The 17,813-nt window shown below is 44.8% G+C and overlaps 1 protein-coding gene across 2 annotated transcripts in view; it reads left to right on the top strand.

The window, feature by feature from the left end:
- The window catches only part of AMPD3 (adenosine monophosphate deaminase 3), a 97,000-nt gene that overhangs the window by 68,559 nt on the left and 10,628 nt on the right, over positions 1–17,813 (top strand). For both annotated transcript variants that reach the window (XM_060262150.1, XM_060262149.1), the window contains exons 11-13: positions 419–582; positions 3,366–3,486; positions 7,247–7,420. In XM_060262150.1, coding sequence (XP_060118133.1) covers positions 419–582; positions 3,366–3,486; positions 7,247–7,420 — 459 coding nt within the window. The remainder of the gene's footprint in view (positions 1–418; positions 583–3,365; positions 3,487–7,246; positions 7,421–17,813) is intronic.

Here is a 17,813-nt window from a genome sequence, read left to right as displayed (position 1 = left end):
CTGTACTCTCACTATTGTATCTCTTCTGTCTCAGTATTACTGATATAATACTGTAATCCTGAATGCAGTAAATGTGTGTGTGGGGGGGGGGCGGGGGTAGGGGACAGGACTGAAGTGGAAGAGCACTAACCCCCTTCTCTCTCCATGAATCCAGAACTTACATCTTTCCCAGAGCACTCTAGAATCTTTTAGGTGCCTAGTGATCTGCATTCCATTCAATCTTCAATTTCTATAAATAATGTAGTTACACCAGAGAGTTTCCAGTGTTGTTATTGGTTATCATATTCTTCCCTTTCATTCTGGTAAAGGAGGAGAGGTTGATACTGATTAGACAATCAGTGTGGTTTTTCACTGACCAGTCTTATATCTACCTGTTCTGAAGCTTATTCACACAAACATGCTTTTGTTGGGTTTTTAGGTAACAGGGTTTGATAGTGTGGATGATGAATCCAAACACAGCGATCACATGTTCTCTGAGAAGAGCCCCAACCCTGATAATTGGACTAGTGAAAAAAATCCTCCATACAGCTATTACTTGTATTACATGTATGCAAACATCATGGTTCTCAACAATCTTAGAAAGTAAGTAGTGGGATATGTATTTTAATATCACTGCACCTTTGGTAGAAAGTATGATATACAAAATGAAATATGGCTGAATAAATTTAATTATGAATAAATTTAAGATCTCTTTTCTACTGCTGTATTTTTCTGTTCCTGGTTCAGCTTCTGAGACTTTGTTCATACAATCGCCCCAGTCCAACAAAAGGAAGTGTGTGGGCTAAAAACTGCAGTCCAAAAGCACACATTAGACTGGCTAGAGTTTCTGCTATAGTGCTTATCATCTGCCAGAGGATTAAAAAAAAAAGGCTGAATCTGACCCTCTTTGTCATCAGATGATTAGTGCAGTTGTAGAATCTGTAACCAAGAGTGTACATGTGCAGTCCCAGCTCTTGAATTTGGCTTTTCAATATGGAGAAATGTACACATCACATTTTTTTACACATGCAGTTCATATAATTGGATCAGAGAAAATAATGTTATTTAGAGAGCTGTTACATTTAGCTGTTTATTTAAATATTTATCTCATCTTTTCTCAGTTCATTTATTTCATTTTTGTTCCTTCTTTCTCCTCTGCTGGGGACCCCAAATGGCTTGCATTATTCTCATTTTATTCTTTTTCATTTTTATTCTTACTCATTTTAACCCTGTGATAAATAGGTTAGCTGGAAGTGTGTGAATGGCCCAAGGTAAACCCACCAAGCTTCCAAGTCAGAGTGGAGATTTCAGCCTGAGTTTCCCAGGTCCTAGTCAGACATTCTGACCACTATACCACACTGGTAATCCCATCATTGTCTGCAGTCCCTGCTGATCAGTTTTGGGTTCTTCTAATCTGCCATTCTGGAAACTTTGCTGCCTCCCACACCTGCTGAGATGCAGCAAAAGTGGGGGGAGGAGTGTACAATCAGAAACCCTGCTGGATTCCCTTTTTTTCTCCCTGGTGCAAGCTGTCCATTTGGACTGCAGGGAAAAATCTGTTCTTTCTGTTCTCCCTTTTGCAAAACAGCAGTTAAAGAGATGTGTCTGTCCCCATACAGCTTGAATGGGAAGGAAAAGAGCTCTTTCTCTGCCTTTTGCAGTGCAGAGATCAAAAGCATTGCTTCTGTTACCACCTGGCTTGAAAGGGAGGGAAAGAAAAGAATCATTTCTCCCTCTCCGTCTCCCTTTTGTAACATCAATGTGTAGATATTTTGTTGAATGGGTGGGATCAGAATCTACCTTTTGTGTCCACTTGTGAGTCAGTTTTGGAACAATAGGCAGCTGTTCAAGTTCCTTGATACAATCTGAACAGAGCCTTCCTTGATACAATCTGAACAGAGCCTTTCAGACAGGTTTGCTGAAAAATTCTCAATATCCCTAATAAGTTTCCCCTCTATCATATTAAAAACATTTTCTGTGTTTACTTTTCCACTTAAGGGAATGAAGCCGATTAGATTAACACTGTGTTTAAATTTGGTGTAGTGATTCCTTAGCTCCATGGACTTCTGTGGGAATGGTGGAAAGGGCTCCATGGAGGACAGGAAAATTTAGCAGACAGGACTTTTGCCATGTATTATGTTTATCAAGTGTCCACTGCATAGCCAAGGTCAGTGACATATTGTTGCTCAGGGAAAGTTCATTGATCCACTTTGTAATCTAGCATAAGTCATGACCTCCCTGAACCTTACTTTATTCATTGCCTCTGATGTCAATGGCTTGCTTCTGGCCTGTGTTGGAAAATACTTGGAGACTTTGGGGGTGGATTTGGGAGAGGGCGGGGCTTGGGGAGGGGGGAGGGCCTCAGCATGGTAGGATGCCATGGAGTTCAAAGCAGCCCCATGTAGCTTGAATGGGAAGCAGCCATTTTCTCAGGGGAACTGATCTCTGCCAGCTGGAGATCAGTTGTTAAAGCAGGAGATCTCCAGGCCCCACCTGGAGGCTTGGCAACAAAAGTGAGAATCACAGAAGAATTGGTAAGAGAAAAAAGGCACTGCCTCCATGTAGTTATGTCTCAAGAACTATCTTATAGTAACTAAATGTCACTACAATTACTTAGAACATAAGAATTCTTAACATTTAAGGATCATAGAAATTATATAGTTAATACAAAATGGAACAATCACAGCAAGGAGCAGAAAGTCTGCTCCTGTTTGAATTTATTTTATTTTATTTTTTAAAAAAAACCTGCGTAGGAATTAGAAACTTTGGATTGGTCCTTATATATTGGAGATTTCGGATGCCAAATGATAATAGCACACGTTGGTAATGAGACAGGAAAACTAGATCTCAGTTCAGTCCAGGAGGAAAAATGGTCTTGAGCTTCATTATCACTTGTAATTCAGCAGTCTCTCTTTCTTATCTGCCTTTGAAATTCCTTTTTAAGAGGACTGCTACTCTTAGGTCAGCAACTGAATGTTGTGGTTTCTAACGTCAAACTTGCGTCCATTTATTCTTTGAATCCTCCTGTCTTCCTGGATGGAATTGAGACCTAGGTTTCCTGTCTCATTACCAACACTGGTATCTCCATGCCTATTACCCCTCTGCATATCACACTGAATCCAATGAAGCCTGCTATGGTCATTCATCTGCTATTGCCATTTGACATCTGAAATCACTTTTATAAAGTTTATATTTCCGGTACCTCATGTTACATTTTATGGCACGCATGGCCCAGCCCAGCAAAGTGACATCTATGTCAGATCTGTCCCTTGTAACAAATGAATTCAACACCTCTGGTTCAGATAATAAAGGTTTTTATGACTACCCAGGCACTTCAAAGGAGGAATGCAGCCAGACAAACTTTAATTTTAATTTCATTTTTGCAGGGAACGAGGTATGAGCACATTTCTATTTCGGCCTCACTGTGGAGAAGCTGGGTCTATCACTCATCTGGTATCAGCCCTTCTAACTGCAGACAACATTTCCCATGGATTACTCTTGAAGAAGGTACTGCACTTTGTCATTCACATAACATAGAAAATGAAAATGTAGGGTAGGAAAGACAGCAAAATATTAAAAGACATGTAATATGCAGATCTTCTTGAGTTTTGCTCTGTATGCAGAGAAAAGTTTTGCCCCACCATGTCGTAAGACTCACAAGTGCACAGCTGGGTCTTTATATGGGAAGATACCAGAAGGAGCTCAAAAAGCATATTTATATATATGACAATCCAGCCGCAATTAAATTCATTAAGGCTACAATCCCATGCAAATTTCTTAAAAGTAGTACAGTGGAATTTACTCCTGAGAATTTTTTTTAAAAAGTTTATTAATATTTGCATTATCTTTTAGAATAAGAATACTAATATTGAGAAATCAACCTTTTAGAAAAACGGAAATTTAGAAAAACAGATACATTAAAAAGGTGGTATAAAATTCTGAAAGAGAAGTTATTAAAAGTTAAATTGTGTTGTTAGCTATTGATCTCTGAATTCAGAATCTTAGTTCTTTAGTCTTCATTCAAATCATGAGCAGTAAGAGAAGAAAAGAAAAGAAAGTGGGAACAGAGGGGAAGTTGCTGTTGTATCAACAGGCCAAGCAGCCAGATGAGAAATTTAACTGTTTCTTTCTGTTGTTGGCATCAAAGCACTCTAAAAAGGCATCCCATATGTCAGGGGTGGCCAACGGTAGCTCTCCAGATGGTTTTTTGCCTACAACTCCCATCAGCCCCAGCCATTGGCCAAGCTGGCTGGGGCTGATGGGAGTTGTAGGCAAAAACATCTGGAGAACTACCTTTGGCCACCCCTGCCATATGTTGTTGACTTTCATTTTAAGTATTTGTTCATATAAATGCTCGTGGGATGCCGATTTATACTCCTGAGTAAATACATACAACAATGAGCTGTATGTCCCAGTTATTTCAGTGGAACAGTTAAGGACATCATTTGTTCTCTACAGCTTAAATCTGGGGGTTTCAAAGTTTTTAAAGGATGGATTGTGTTCTGTGTTTCAAAAGCAGTTGCCCACTGTTGGCAAATATGAGTCAATGTAATTCTGACACTAATAAAACAATAAATACATTGCTGCTATTCCAGTGTTGTGGGATATGAGTTCCTTTCCTCAAGACATAATTTTGCTGTAAGTGTATTACATTTTCTCAACCTTCAGATAGCAATTTCCTGTTTCTCAATATTTTTTAAATTTTCATCCTGAATGTATCGCTGAAGTTCCTTCCTGAAGTTTAGGTCATTTGTCAAACAATACACATTTTGATAAATAGTTCAGTTCCATATACTGTGTGCCAGCAACAAAACAACTCAAAGATTTTGGTTTCCTTGTTGCAAAATATGGATGTCGTCTCTCAATGGAGAAAGATATCAATGAAACAGATTACACCCCTACTTCACTCCACATGCCAGGCTATGCAAATAATTTCTGTAATGCTTCCAATTTCAGCTAGGGGGCAAGCCCCCAGTCCATGCCCTGCCTTACCCAGTATCGGACAAACTTCCACAGCTCTTCAAAAGTGAAAGTAGCCTAGAGAAAAAGTCCAAGACAAAGAAAAATGTTTAGGCTTATTGAGGATCATAGGTTGACAAAACGCTGAAACATTTGCTGTAGGCTGTAGAGCTATGCTGGGTGGTCAGACGTGTTGAGCTCGAGCCTGCAGGAGGAGGTGGATTGCTCTGACTACTGGGGCTTTAACTAGGATTCTCAGGGAGGTGGCAGAAGTAATTTTCCTTGCCCTGCTCTGCCCAAGATGTCCACAATGATAGGACTTGGCCCCAGTGTTAATCAGACATTCCTAGATCATCTCTCCAGCTCACAACATTCTCCTTCAGAGCCCTCTCCTTAATTCCAACCCCTACCTGGCTCCAGCTATCTATCTGGAAAGTGAAAAATGGGCCCTTGAACGACGTGGATACTGTCCAGAAGCCATAGCACTCGTGCAGACATCCAAAGAACCTTCAACCAAGGAGATCTGTAAAACAGAGCAGAAGAGTATTCAGTAGATCGTGTCACAAAAAAAGCTCTGCACCAGCTGGAATCAGGAAGGCACTCCCATTTCCTCTACAGAGATGCTTCCCAGGGACTTCTCACTTTATACTCTCTTTAATCACTCATTCATATCTAACAATTTCGGAGAGGGATTATCCTCCAAACTCCTCCCATGGTGTTTCTACCAGTTCATCAAGATGTGTCTTGGGATATCCTACTCTTTCTGAAGCTGCAAGTTATGCTCCTTTGGTCATCCTCAGGATGGATTCCTTATTTGTATCAAAGGTAAACTCAAACTTTGAAAAGGATCTGGAGATCCACCTATCTTTCCTCCAACTCCATTAAGTACATTCCAAGGAGAAGGAACAGCACAACTGGGAGGTGAAGATGGCACTAATGACTTACATAAAGAGTATAGTCCTTCTGAATTACAGACTCTATTTGTTCACACTAGCTTCCATGAGGACAAAGGTATGTTAGTCCACCTTCTGTAGGCGGACCTCTGCCCATATCTTATTAGCCTGCCCCATATTAGCCCATATTGTATTAGGTCTAGAGTCACTGGTTCCAAGGGGCGTCACAACACAGTCTTCCAGGGTAACAGCTTTCACAGCTGCCTTTCCCCCACCAATGTTATTATTATAGAAATCTGCAAGGCTGCAACCAGGACATCAGCCTCTACCTTCATAAGGCGCTACAAGCTGAATACCTTCAGGTCTTGAACCACAGCCCGTGGCAGGAGGCTCCTCCAGCAGGTGTTTTCCTAATAATTCCTCCAACACTTGGTGTTATACCCACTGGGGATGACATAGCTTTTTGGCATCTCATTTCAGGATATTTTCCTCCACTGATGCAGAAGGAGACATTGGCTTAACCATGAGGGTTTCTTCTCATCAGTGGTATAGAATTGGTTAAGTGTGTGGACTCATCTGGGAGAACCGGGTTTGATTCCTCACTCCTCCACTTGCACCTGCTGAAATGGTCTTGGGTCAGCCGTAGCTCTGGCAGAAGTTCCTTGAAAGGGCAGCTGCTGTGAGAGCTCTCTCAGCCCCACTCACCTCAGAGGGTGTCTGTAGTGGGGGAGGAAGGTAAAGGAGATTGTGAGCCGCTCTGAGACTCTTCGGAGGGCAGGATATAAATCCAATATCATCATCATCATCTTCTTCTACCCCTTCCTACTCACTTGGAAGGAGGAATTCTGGTACGGGAACCACTAACCATTCAAAGTATGTTGTTTTTCTCTCAAATATAAGGGAATTCACCTCAACTTGAACCTTGCAAGAATAAACTGGGGCTTGCTTCCTAGCTGGAAGTTGAATCACTGCAAAAATCATTTGTCTGTGCTCCACTGGAGCTAATAGGAGACATAAGGCATTTCAGGATACCTTCCATTTCACTGATGAGAAGAAGAAAAGTTTTGTTTGTGCGAGTTTTTGCTGTGCTAAATGGACAGTTCATTGGTTACATATGTCCGTGTATGCCAACTGCAGTCCTCAGGTGGTCACTCGCTGGTTGTGACCTCATTTAAGGTAGCCCACCTGGCATCTACTTGAGCCTGGGCTTAGGATATGTAAACAGATACCTTTAAAATATGCAAAGAAAACTGCACATGGGCAGTTATCTCTATTTACAGGGGAGGGAGAAGGGTTAAAACATTTCCAGATAATAGTTACATGGTTGCATAGTTTCCATTTCCTCTAATTGACTATTTCTTTTCCTGTTATCTCTTGGCTTCAATGAATAATACCTCTCTGTTATTTTTGTCCAGAGTCCAGTCCTCCAGTATCTTTATTATCTTGCACAAATCCCCATCGCCATGTCTCCTCTTAGCAACAACAGCTTGTTCCTGGAGTATTCAAAAAACCCATTACGTGAATTTCTACACAAGGGCCTCTGTGTTTCTCTGTCTACAGATGACCCTATGCAATTTCACTATACAAAGGTAACAAAATAAAAGTAATTTTGTAGCTAACTTTATATGAAATGTAATGAATTAAATGTTTTTTTTAAAAAAATCAGTTGAAATTAAACAAGACAATTGCATGTGTGTTTACTTGGGGAGGCATCACCATAGGGAAATTTCAGTGGGATTGTAGTCGTAGTCCATGGTTTAAATTTTAAACACTGATTTGTTACTTCTTGATGTCTCTTGTTTGGGGTAGGAACACATAGCACAGGGCCATAGGTGATTTCTAAATCAGGCATTTTTGTGTAGCCTATTGATCTTTGATGGAGGATTATAGCTGTATTTTAAGAAATGACAAAAAGCAACTTTCTAGCCATCGTAGTTGCAAAGATAAATATACATTTGTGGCAGGACAAACTGCTAAGTTATTTGGCAGTTCCTGTCTATTGGATTGTTCAGGAAGCTTTGAACAGCTATCCTGATTGTGTGTGTTTTTTAAGAATAAACAGATGTTTTTAATTGGTTAGTATTTTTAACAGAGAGCCAGTGTGGGGTAGTGGTTAGAGTGGTGGGATGGTATCTGGAAGACCCAGATCCAAATCTCCACTCTGCCATGGAAGCTTGCTGGGTGATCATGGGTCAGTCACACATTCTCTGCCTAATGTCCCACACAGGACTGTTGTGAGAATGGAGGCTAACACTGGGGAGAAAGGTAGGGTATTAATGAAGGAAATGAATTGTTACACAAGACAGCCTTTTTATGTGCCTGCATAGCTACTGGAGGTAGTTCCTGACTTGGTACTAGGGTTTCCAAGGCTTGTTTTTCTTGGGGGCTTCATTGTCCATAAGTGAACAACCCACATAAATGGCAAGGTCACACACTAGATTGGTTTTGTGCTCTTGAGGTACTAATGATCTGTTAATGGAGAATACTGTGATATTCTTTGTCATGGTGCTGGATGGACCCTGAGTGGTTTAAGATAGCTCTGTGGGATCTGATGCCCCCTGGCAGGTCAGTAGATGTGCTAGTGGAGGACTGGCATTTGCGACTCTCCACAGCCATCACTGACATCGCCCCTGGCGCTCTCTTTACTGCTTCACTAAACCAACTCTATGGTATACCTGGAGTTGTGTAGAAAGAAGCAACAGCTCAGACGGCTAGAGCAAGTGTGGCAGTGTACTTATGAGGAGGAGGCAAGAGCTTCTTATACAACATTTATGAAGGTCTATGAGAAGGCATTGATGTCTGCTAAGGAGGAGTTTTATGCGGCTTCCATTGCACCTGTGAAGTTGTGTCTGGCCCAATTGTTTAGGACAGTGGTGGCGAACCTATGGCACGGTTGCCAGAGGCGGCACTCGGATGGGCACCCTGTGGCACTCTGTGGGCACCCGTGTTCCACCCCCCCCACGCACGAGGCTCTGGAGTCATATCTCATTGAAGCTCCTCCTCTCCCCAAACTCAGGCTCCTTCCCCCAAATCTCCAGGTATTTCCCAACCCAAACCTGGCAACCCTAACTTTCAGGACCTTGAATCAAGCACTTTTTTTTGAATGGATGTGGGTTTATTACAGGAAATGCTGGATCCCACTAATCTGGCAGAAGCAGCGGCTGGGATTGCCTCTGGTTTAGGAGTGGAAAGGGAGGAACTGCAGGCTTCCTTGCTTTCAAATACGATGCTTCTGATAGCAGTATCTGAGCAGAGCTCTTTCAAGCTACCATAAGGCAAATTGCTGACAAGCTGTTTTTGAACTGTTGCACTGCTGTTCTGGTTCTCCAGAGCACCCCTGACAAGCCGTTCTTAGCGACTGCCAGTGAGGGGGTAAATTGCACTGTTGAACAACTCTTACTGTTAAAAAGTTTTTCCTATGCCAGTCCTCTCTTCTTCTACCAGCTGGAATAGCTTCCTGCCCTCCTCTAAGTGACAGCCCTTCTAATACTTAAAAAGAGCAATCATGTCTCCCCCCTCAACCTCCTCTTCTCCAGACTGAATATCCCCAAGTCCCTTAGCCTTTCCTCATTGGGCTTGCTCTCCATGGTTTCTCAGAAGTAATCTACAGTGAGCACTGTGGCACCTACTCTCTACACATGCACAGGATTGCCATTTTAGTTTAAAGAAAGAAGATGATATTGGATTTATATCCCACCCTTCACTCTGAATCTCAGGGTCTCAGAGCAGCTCACAATCTCCTTTATCTTCCTCCCCCACAACAGACACCCTGTGAGGTAGGTGGGGCTGAGAGAAGCTTTCCCAGAAGCTGCCCTTTCAAGGACAGCTCTGTGATAGCTATGGCTGACCCAAGGCCATTCCAGCAGCTGAAAGTGGAGGAGTGGGGAATCAAACCCGGTTCTCCCAGATAAGACTCCACACACTTAACCTCTACACCAAACTGGCCCTCCTTTCTCACATCAGACTTTCTAGTTAATCATAGAAAAACAGGTCGCTTACCTGTAACTGATGATCTTCGAGTGGTCATCTGTGCAGTCACACTGTTGGGATTAGGTGCCAGCGCCGATCTCGATCGGTAAACTTCAAAGCTGTAGATTTCCGCGCCCATGCCTCAGTGCGCATGCCCAGAAGCCCCAATGTGCATGCTCACTGAGGCGGGAGCGGACATCCCGGCAGTTCCTTCTGACCACTGCATGATCTCTAAAGAAGGACTGGCAGCAGTGGGAAGGAGGGCGCGCAGTGTGACTGCACAGATGACCACTCAAAGATCATCAGTTACAGGTAAGCAACCTGATTATCTTCTTCATGGTCTTTGTGCATCACACTGTTAGGAGATTAGCAAGCAACAAAAAGCCTACCTGGAGGAGGGTGCAATGGTCCATCAGCAGGTAAGAGTGTAGAACAGCACGGCCCACCGATGTATACTGATGTAAACGTAAGTCCAGCGCATAATGCTTCACAAAGGTATGCGGGGAGGACCAGGTGGCAGCATTGCAAATGTCCTGGAGGGGAATGCCCCTCATGAAGGCTGTGGAGGTATCCATGGCCCATGTAGAGTGAGGCCGAACGGGACCTGGGAGAGGCTTCTTGTCCAACAGGTAACAAAGCTTTATGGTTTCAGTCAACCATTTGGAAAGTCTCTGGGAAGAGATACATTGTCCTAAGAATGTAGGAGCATATGAAACGAAGAGCCTGGAATCCTTGCTAGAAGGACTTGAGCGATGTAAGTAAAAGGATAATGCTCGTTTGACGTCCAAGGAGTGGACTGGGTTAGGAAAAAAATCATCAGCTGGGTTAGGAAAAAACACAGGCAGAGAAATTTCAGCATTGAAGTGAAATGCGGACACCACTTTGGGAAGGAAGGTGATGTCCAGACAAAGAGAGACACCTTCATCGCTGAAGCGCAAGTACACAGCGTCGCATCGTAGTGCTTATAAGTTCACCCATTCTGCGAGCAGATGTAATCGCCACCAAAAATGCTGTCTTCCAAGATAAGTGTTGGAGGGAGCAGGTAGCCATGGGCTCAAATGGCTTTCCTGAGAGCTTATGTAGGACCATGGGAAGGTCCCATGCTGGGGCAGGCTGTTTGGTAGGAGGATACAACCTAGTAAGGCCCTTGATAAACTTCTTGGCATCAGGATGGGTAAAAACTGAATGTCCATCTATTTGAGAGTGATTGGCCGAGATGGCCGCCAGATACACTCGTAGTGACGAGACGGATAGACCTTTGTCTAATAGGAAAGGAGGAAGTTGAAGACTGCTGATAAGCCCGCTGAATGCGGGTTGAGGGAGAGTGGGGTCGTGAACTGTACTAATTTGAACCATTTATAGGCATATGATTTGCGAGTGGACAGCTTCCTGCTGTTCAGGAGGATGTATTGAGCCCTGTCAGATAGCTGACTCACTGCAGACGCCATGCCGTCAGTTTTCGATGTGGTACATCGTGATGTACTATCCGACCCTGGTGGGTGAGTAGGAGGTCCGTGGCTGGTTGCAGCTGGCGGAAGATTCCCCTGGACAGGTGAAGGATCGGGAAGAACCAATGTTGTCTGGGCCACCAAGGAGTGATGAGGACTCCGGTCGACCGTTCCCGTGATATTTTCTGAACCACTCTGGTAATTAGGGGAATGGGAGGGAAAAGGTAAACGTGTCGTTGATGCCACGGGAAAAAAAGACCATCCCCCATGGACAGGGGATCAGCCCCTCCCCTGCAGCAGAAGAATGGGCACTTCCTGTTGGTGTGTGTGGCAAACACGTCTACCTCTGGGGTTCCCCAGTCTCGGAATATGGGCTGTAGGAACTTCCAATTGAGCTCCCATTCGTGGAGGGACGCTCCCCTTCGACTGAGGAGGTCCATGTGTACATTCTGTTCCCCAGGGAGGTGGGACGCAATCAATGTGGAGTCCATTTCTCTGCAATCCTTCCATATGTCCAACGCCAGCAAACAGTTTCCGAGAGATTGTGCCCCCTTGTCTGTTTATATAGGACATAGCTGTGGTGTTGCCCGTCAGAATGACCACCGCCCTGCCCATTATCAATAGTCGAAAGGATTGAATGGCATAGTGAATCACCAGAAGCTCCAGAAAGTTTATGTGATGGTGTGTGTGGTGCTTGGGCCACCTGTGTCCCATACAGAGACCATTCATGTATGCTCCCCAGCCCCAGAGGGAGGCATTGGTGGTCACTGTAACTGATGGGGACGGCATGTGGAAAGGAGCTCCTTCCAAAAGGTGATGCCGTTGCTTCCACCATGTGAGGGATGCAAGGACATCCTGAGGAATGGTCAGCCGGCGGGACGGAGGATCAAAATTGCACCTGAATTGTCTGAGGAACCACAGTTGTAGGATCCTCATGTGAAATCTGGCAAAGGTGATCACTGAGGTAGTGGCCACCATGAGGCCCAGGAGTTGTTGGACCTGACGCACTGTAACGGTAGGATTGTGTAAGAAGGTCTGGACCAGAGACACTATGTCGTCTGCTCATTTTGGTGGTAGAAAGGCCTTGCAGGAGCGAGTATCCAGTATGGCTCCTATGAACTGTACCTTCTAAGAGGGTTGAAGATGGGATTTTTTTCTCGTTGATTCGCAGTCCCGGCTCTTTCAAGAGGTTGCGTGTGGTGATGTGTTGCAAGAGACGAGGTTTGGACTCCACAACTAGTAACCAGTTGTCTATGTACGGGAATAGTGTTATACTTTGTAGTCTCAGGTAAGCTGCAATGACCACCATTGTCTTCGTGAAGACTCTGGGGGCTGTGGCGATCCCGAATGGTAGGGCTTGATATTGGTAATGGGCTGTCCCAATGGTGAATCGTAGATATTTCCTGTGGGATGGGTGGATGCTAACATCAAAATACGCATCCTGAAAATCCAGTGTGGCCATTCAATCCCCGCGATTGAGGAGAGGAAGAATGTTGGGTAGCGAGGTCATTCTGTATTTGTGATAAGTAATGAATAGGTTCAGGGCCCGAAGGTCCATGATTGGCCGAGGGCCTCCGTCTCGCTTTGGAACTGTAAAATAACGGGAGTAAAACCCAAGGCCTAGTTGTTTCAAGGGCACCTGTTCTATGGCCTGTTTGAAGAGGAGTGCCTGAACCTCTTCCCGGAATGTAGAGGAAGGGGCAGTGGAGACAAAGGTCAGAGCGAGTGGACTCTGAAGAAATTTGATTACCTAACCTTCTCGGATGATAGACAGGACCCACTGGTCTGATGTTATTCTGGTCCATGCCTGGAGGAATGAAAAAAGGCGGGTATGGTCCAAGGAGGGTCAGTGGAAAGGGGGGCCAGGGAGGGGAGAGCAATCAAGGACCCTGTTTAGGCTGTCTAGGGTCCTTCTGGCGGGAGGACTGAGAAGATGATGGCGAATATTTAGGCTTGGAACCACAAGTTGACTTGGGAAACTGTGCTGAGCCTTTGGAATGCCACAGTTGTTCTGTTGGTGGCTTTGAATATGGCTTTCTTATTCCATGGTTTGGACCATGGGCGTTTGCTCTGGGAACGGGAGGAAGAAGAGATTCCCAGGTTTCTAGAAGTCCTTATGCTTTTATCCATCTCTTGTAGGATGGAGTTGGTGTTGGAACTGAAAAGACCATTGCCATCAAAGGGTAAGTCCTCTATGTAGGCCTGTGTGTCAGGTTGGAGGGCAGTAGAGTGAAGCCAAGAGTGGCATCTTAGTGTGAAGGCTGTAGTCAGGGTTTTTGCAAAGATGTCGCCGGAGTGTTTTGATGAGTTTAGTTGTTGTTTGACTAAAGTCATACCTTCCCTTTGGATCTTTTTGAAGGCAGACTTACTCTGTTCTGGAAGGTCAGACAATATGGTGGATAGTTGTTTCCAAAGGGCATATTGGTACCGCCCCATACCGCCAGAATAATTGGCTATTTTGATACCCAGTTCTCCAGCTGAGTAAAACTTGCATCCCAGGTTGTACAGTTTCTTCCCATCCTTGTATGGGGGGGAAGAGTGAGTCTTCCTAGCTTTGGATGATGAAGACACCACCGAATTGGGCTTGGGGTGTGAAAAGAGAAAATCTGCACTGGATTCTTGTATACGGTACATATGGTCCAGTCTGCGGGAAGAGACTGGGGTAGAGGCAGGTTTGTCCCAGGATGTTTTGGCCATATGAAGCATGACTGTTGTCAGGGGAAGAGCTACTGCGGTGGAATTGTCCATCTGTACAATATCAAAGACGGTATCGGTGATGGTAGGTTGTGGTTGAACCGTTGGTAATGATAGTGATTGTGCCATGTGTTTGATCAGATCTTCGTAGGATTTTAAATCCTCTGAAGGAGAGATGGGTTGTTCCTCCGCCACTTTCTGAGAGGGAGAAGGTTCTTCTGGGGAGGAGAGCAGTTCTAGGCATTGATCTTTCCTCCAATCTCGGGGAGGCGTCAGCGGAGTCGGAGTGGTCTGAAAGGTGTCGTCGGTACCAAATCGGGCTCCAGCATTCTAGTTCTGGGAGCCAGTTGGTAGAAGCCTCATGTGGGGAGGTGTTTTTGTGTTGTCGATGAGGTTCGGTGTCAGATGGTCTGGAGAGTGATGCTGACGGACCTTGGTGTGATGGTCGGTATGAGATCTGAGATTGACAGGAGGCTTTGGAGTATTGGTCCCAGTCCATCGGGCGTGGAGAAAGCCAAGGAAAGGTTGAGTACATTGGGTATGTGCCATACAGATATTGCCATTGTTGTTGATCCCATGGGATCGGTGGTGGCGGGAGACGGGATGGAGAGTCATCTCTGCCTCTGTGTCTTGGGGATCGGTCTCTCAACAGGGATCGATCCCTCTGCGTTCCCCTTGTTCAGTCTCGAGGCAAAAGACTTCAGGGTCGTGGTGTCTTGGCCACTCCCTGGGAAGGGTCAGATGGAGGACTACCTTCGATACCGGAGTGTTGTGTAAGATAGATGTCCCGCTTGGACTCGGAGGAGATTACGAGTTGCATGGACATCGAGGTGAGCATCGGAGGGCTTTGCCGACGGACGGGTGAAGCGAAAAGCTTCAATGGTGGGATGATCCATGCTGTCGGGTCCAGTGGTGATTTTGGAGAGGACGGAGTGCAAGTCTTGCTCCGGTGTTTTTCGGAGCTATTTTTTTGTTTCTTCATCATCATCATCTCCGAATGTGACCCCTTATCCTCTCTTGTGTTTATTGGCAGGTGTAGAGAACTCTGACCTGGGTGCCAAGCTAGCCCGTTTACGAGAGCGGCCGGCATCAGAGGGGGTATGATCGATATCAACTGATAGAGAAGCCGTTGATCCCATGGTTGGGATCGGTTGGTCGGCTTGAGCGTGACTTGTCAATGCTGGCGAAGACATTTTTTGTGGGGAGAGTGCCTGTTCAACGAGGGATGCAGTGAGGCGGGCTGCTCTATTTTTCTCGTTTGCTTGGAGAACTTCGCACAGTGAGCACATGAGTCAGTCCTGTGTAGTTCTCTGAGGCAAAGTAGGCACAGTGCATGACCGTCAGGTGGGGCGATTTTACTCCCGCACTTGGTACACCATTTGAAAAATCCCCAGCATCTTTCCATACGAAATGGTAAAGTGGGCAAGGGAAGGAATTCCCCCCCCCCCCCGGGAAGAGTTGGAGACATTCCCGGGTGAAGTAGTCAAGAAGTTGTTTTACCATTCCTGCAGGAAAAGAGGTCTGAGAAGGAGGGGGAAGTCTAGCAGAAGTTCACTGATGGGAGCGAAAAAGATCGACTGATCTGAGCGGCAGTCAGAAGAGAACTGGCGGGGTGTCCGCTCCCACCTCGGTGAGCATGCGCAATGGGGCTTATGGGTATGTGCACTGAGGTGTGGGTGTGGAAAGCCCAGAATTGCATTTGCCTTTTTAGCCACCATATCACACTGTTGACTCATGTTCAGCGTACGGTCCACTAAGACTTCGAGATCCTTTTCACACATACTACTGCTGAGACAAGTCTCCCCTATCCTATAACCATGCATTGGATTTTTCCTACCTAAGTGCAGAAACTTCACATTAGGCTGGCGCCTAATCCCAACGGTGCGATGCACAGAGACCATGAAGAAGATTCATAGAATCATAGAGTTGGAAGGGACCTCCAGGGTCATCTAGTCCAACCCCCTACACAATGCAGGAAACTCACAAACACCTCCCCCTAAAATCACAGGATCTTCATTGCTGTCAGATGGCCATCTAGCCTCTGTTTAAAAATCTCCAAGGAAGGAGAGCCCACCACCTCCCGAGGAAGCCTGTTCCACTGAGGAATTGCTCTAACGGTCAGGACGTTCTTCCTAATGTTTGAGCCGGAAACTCTTTTGATTTAATTTCAACCTATTGGTTCTGGTCTGATCTTCTGGGGCCACAAAAAACAATTCCATACCATCCTCTATATGACAGCCTTTCAAGTACTTGACTATGGTGATCATATCACCTCTCAGTCGCCTCCTCTCCAAGCTAAACATCCCCAGCTCCTTCAACTTCTCCTCATAGGGTTTGGTCTCCAGACCCCTCACCATCTTCGTCGCTCTCCTCTGGACCCGTTCCACCTTGTCTGTATCCTTCTTAAAATGTGGTGCCAAAACTGAACACAATACTCCAGGTGAGGTCTTACCAGAGCAGAGTAAAGCGATACCATCACATCACATGATCTGGACACTATACTTCTGTTGATACAGCCCAGAATTGTATTTGCCTTTTTAGCCACCGTATCGCACTGTTGACTCATGTTCAGCTTATGGTCCACTAAGACTCCGAGATCCTTTTCGCACATACTACTGCTGAGACAAGTTTCCCCCATCCTATAACCATGCATTGGATTTTTCCTACCTAAGTGCAGAACTTCACATTTATCCCTGTTAAAATTAATTTTATTGATTTTAGCACAGTTTTCCAGCCTGTCAAGGCCATCCTGTGTTCTGTTTCTGTCTTCTTTTGTGTTTGCAACCACTCCCAATTTAGTATCATCTGCAAATTTAATAAGCATTCCCTCTGTTTCTTCATCCAAATCATTGATAATCATTAATACAATTCAAATCATTAATACAATTCAGACTATCCCTGAAGTTTCCAAGGGTTGCCATGCTGGTCCATAGTAGAACAACTAGATTCAAGCCCAGGAGTATCTTAGAGACCAACAAGATTTGGGAGGAGGGGGCACAAGCTTTCCAACATTAGAGCACTCTCGATTAGATAAAAGGAGCTTTGACTCTCAAAAATCTTGTTCTCTAAGGTGCTGCTGGACTCAGATTTAGCCATATAACTCAGTCGACCCCTTTCATCAACTTAATTTATGAACTAACATCATGTATCCCTGGCCTTCCTCCCCAAAAGGCCACTGAAGTGGTTTGACACACTCTCCCATTCTCTTTTATCCTCACAATGAACCTATGAGGCAGATTAACTCAGAGTATATTACTGGTTCAAGGTTTCCCAGCCAGCTGCCAGGGCAGAGTGCGCATATGAATCAGGACCTCCCAGATCTGATTTGGGACACCCTAACAATCACCTCCTACTAAACACACTATATTTTAATGTATTCTTTTTTTCTAATGGCAAACTAGAATGATTTTTATAATGTATGTTATATGTTCAAAAGTAAATTAGGTGGACAGGAACACCTCTGGGAAAGGCATGTTCTCAGTTTAACCCAGACCTGCAAGCAACAGAGCAATGAACAGCCTCCATTTATTGCCTTATGACACTCTCACCATCATTCTCCCATTCTGACATGTTACTATTTTGTTGGTTTCCCAAGCAAATGCTATCCAAATGAAATGTTCTTTCAGTTTGTTAATTTCATTATGAGTTGTTTTTTCTAAACTAAAACCTCAGTATTCAGGTTAAATTGCTGTGTTGGCACTTTGCAATAAATAAGTGGGTTTTGGGTTGCAGTTTGGGCACTTGGTCTCTAAAAGGTTTGCCATCACTGGTTTAGGACAATTCTATCTTTAACCGCACTGCCATCTGGCAAACAAATTGATAGGGAATTGAATATTGGCTATGAGGCTTTCGCAACCCATTTCGCAGATGA

The sequence above is a fragment of the Heteronotia binoei genome, chromosome 21 (assembly GCF_032191835.1).
Source record: "Heteronotia binoei isolate CCM8104 ecotype False Entrance Well chromosome 21, APGP_CSIRO_Hbin_v1, whole genome shotgun sequence".
NCBI lineage: Eukaryota > Metazoa > Chordata > Lepidosauria > Squamata > Gekkonidae > Heteronotia > Heteronotia binoei.
Note: the sequence above shows the minus strand (reverse complement) of the source record. Positions and strands in the feature narration are given on the sequence as shown.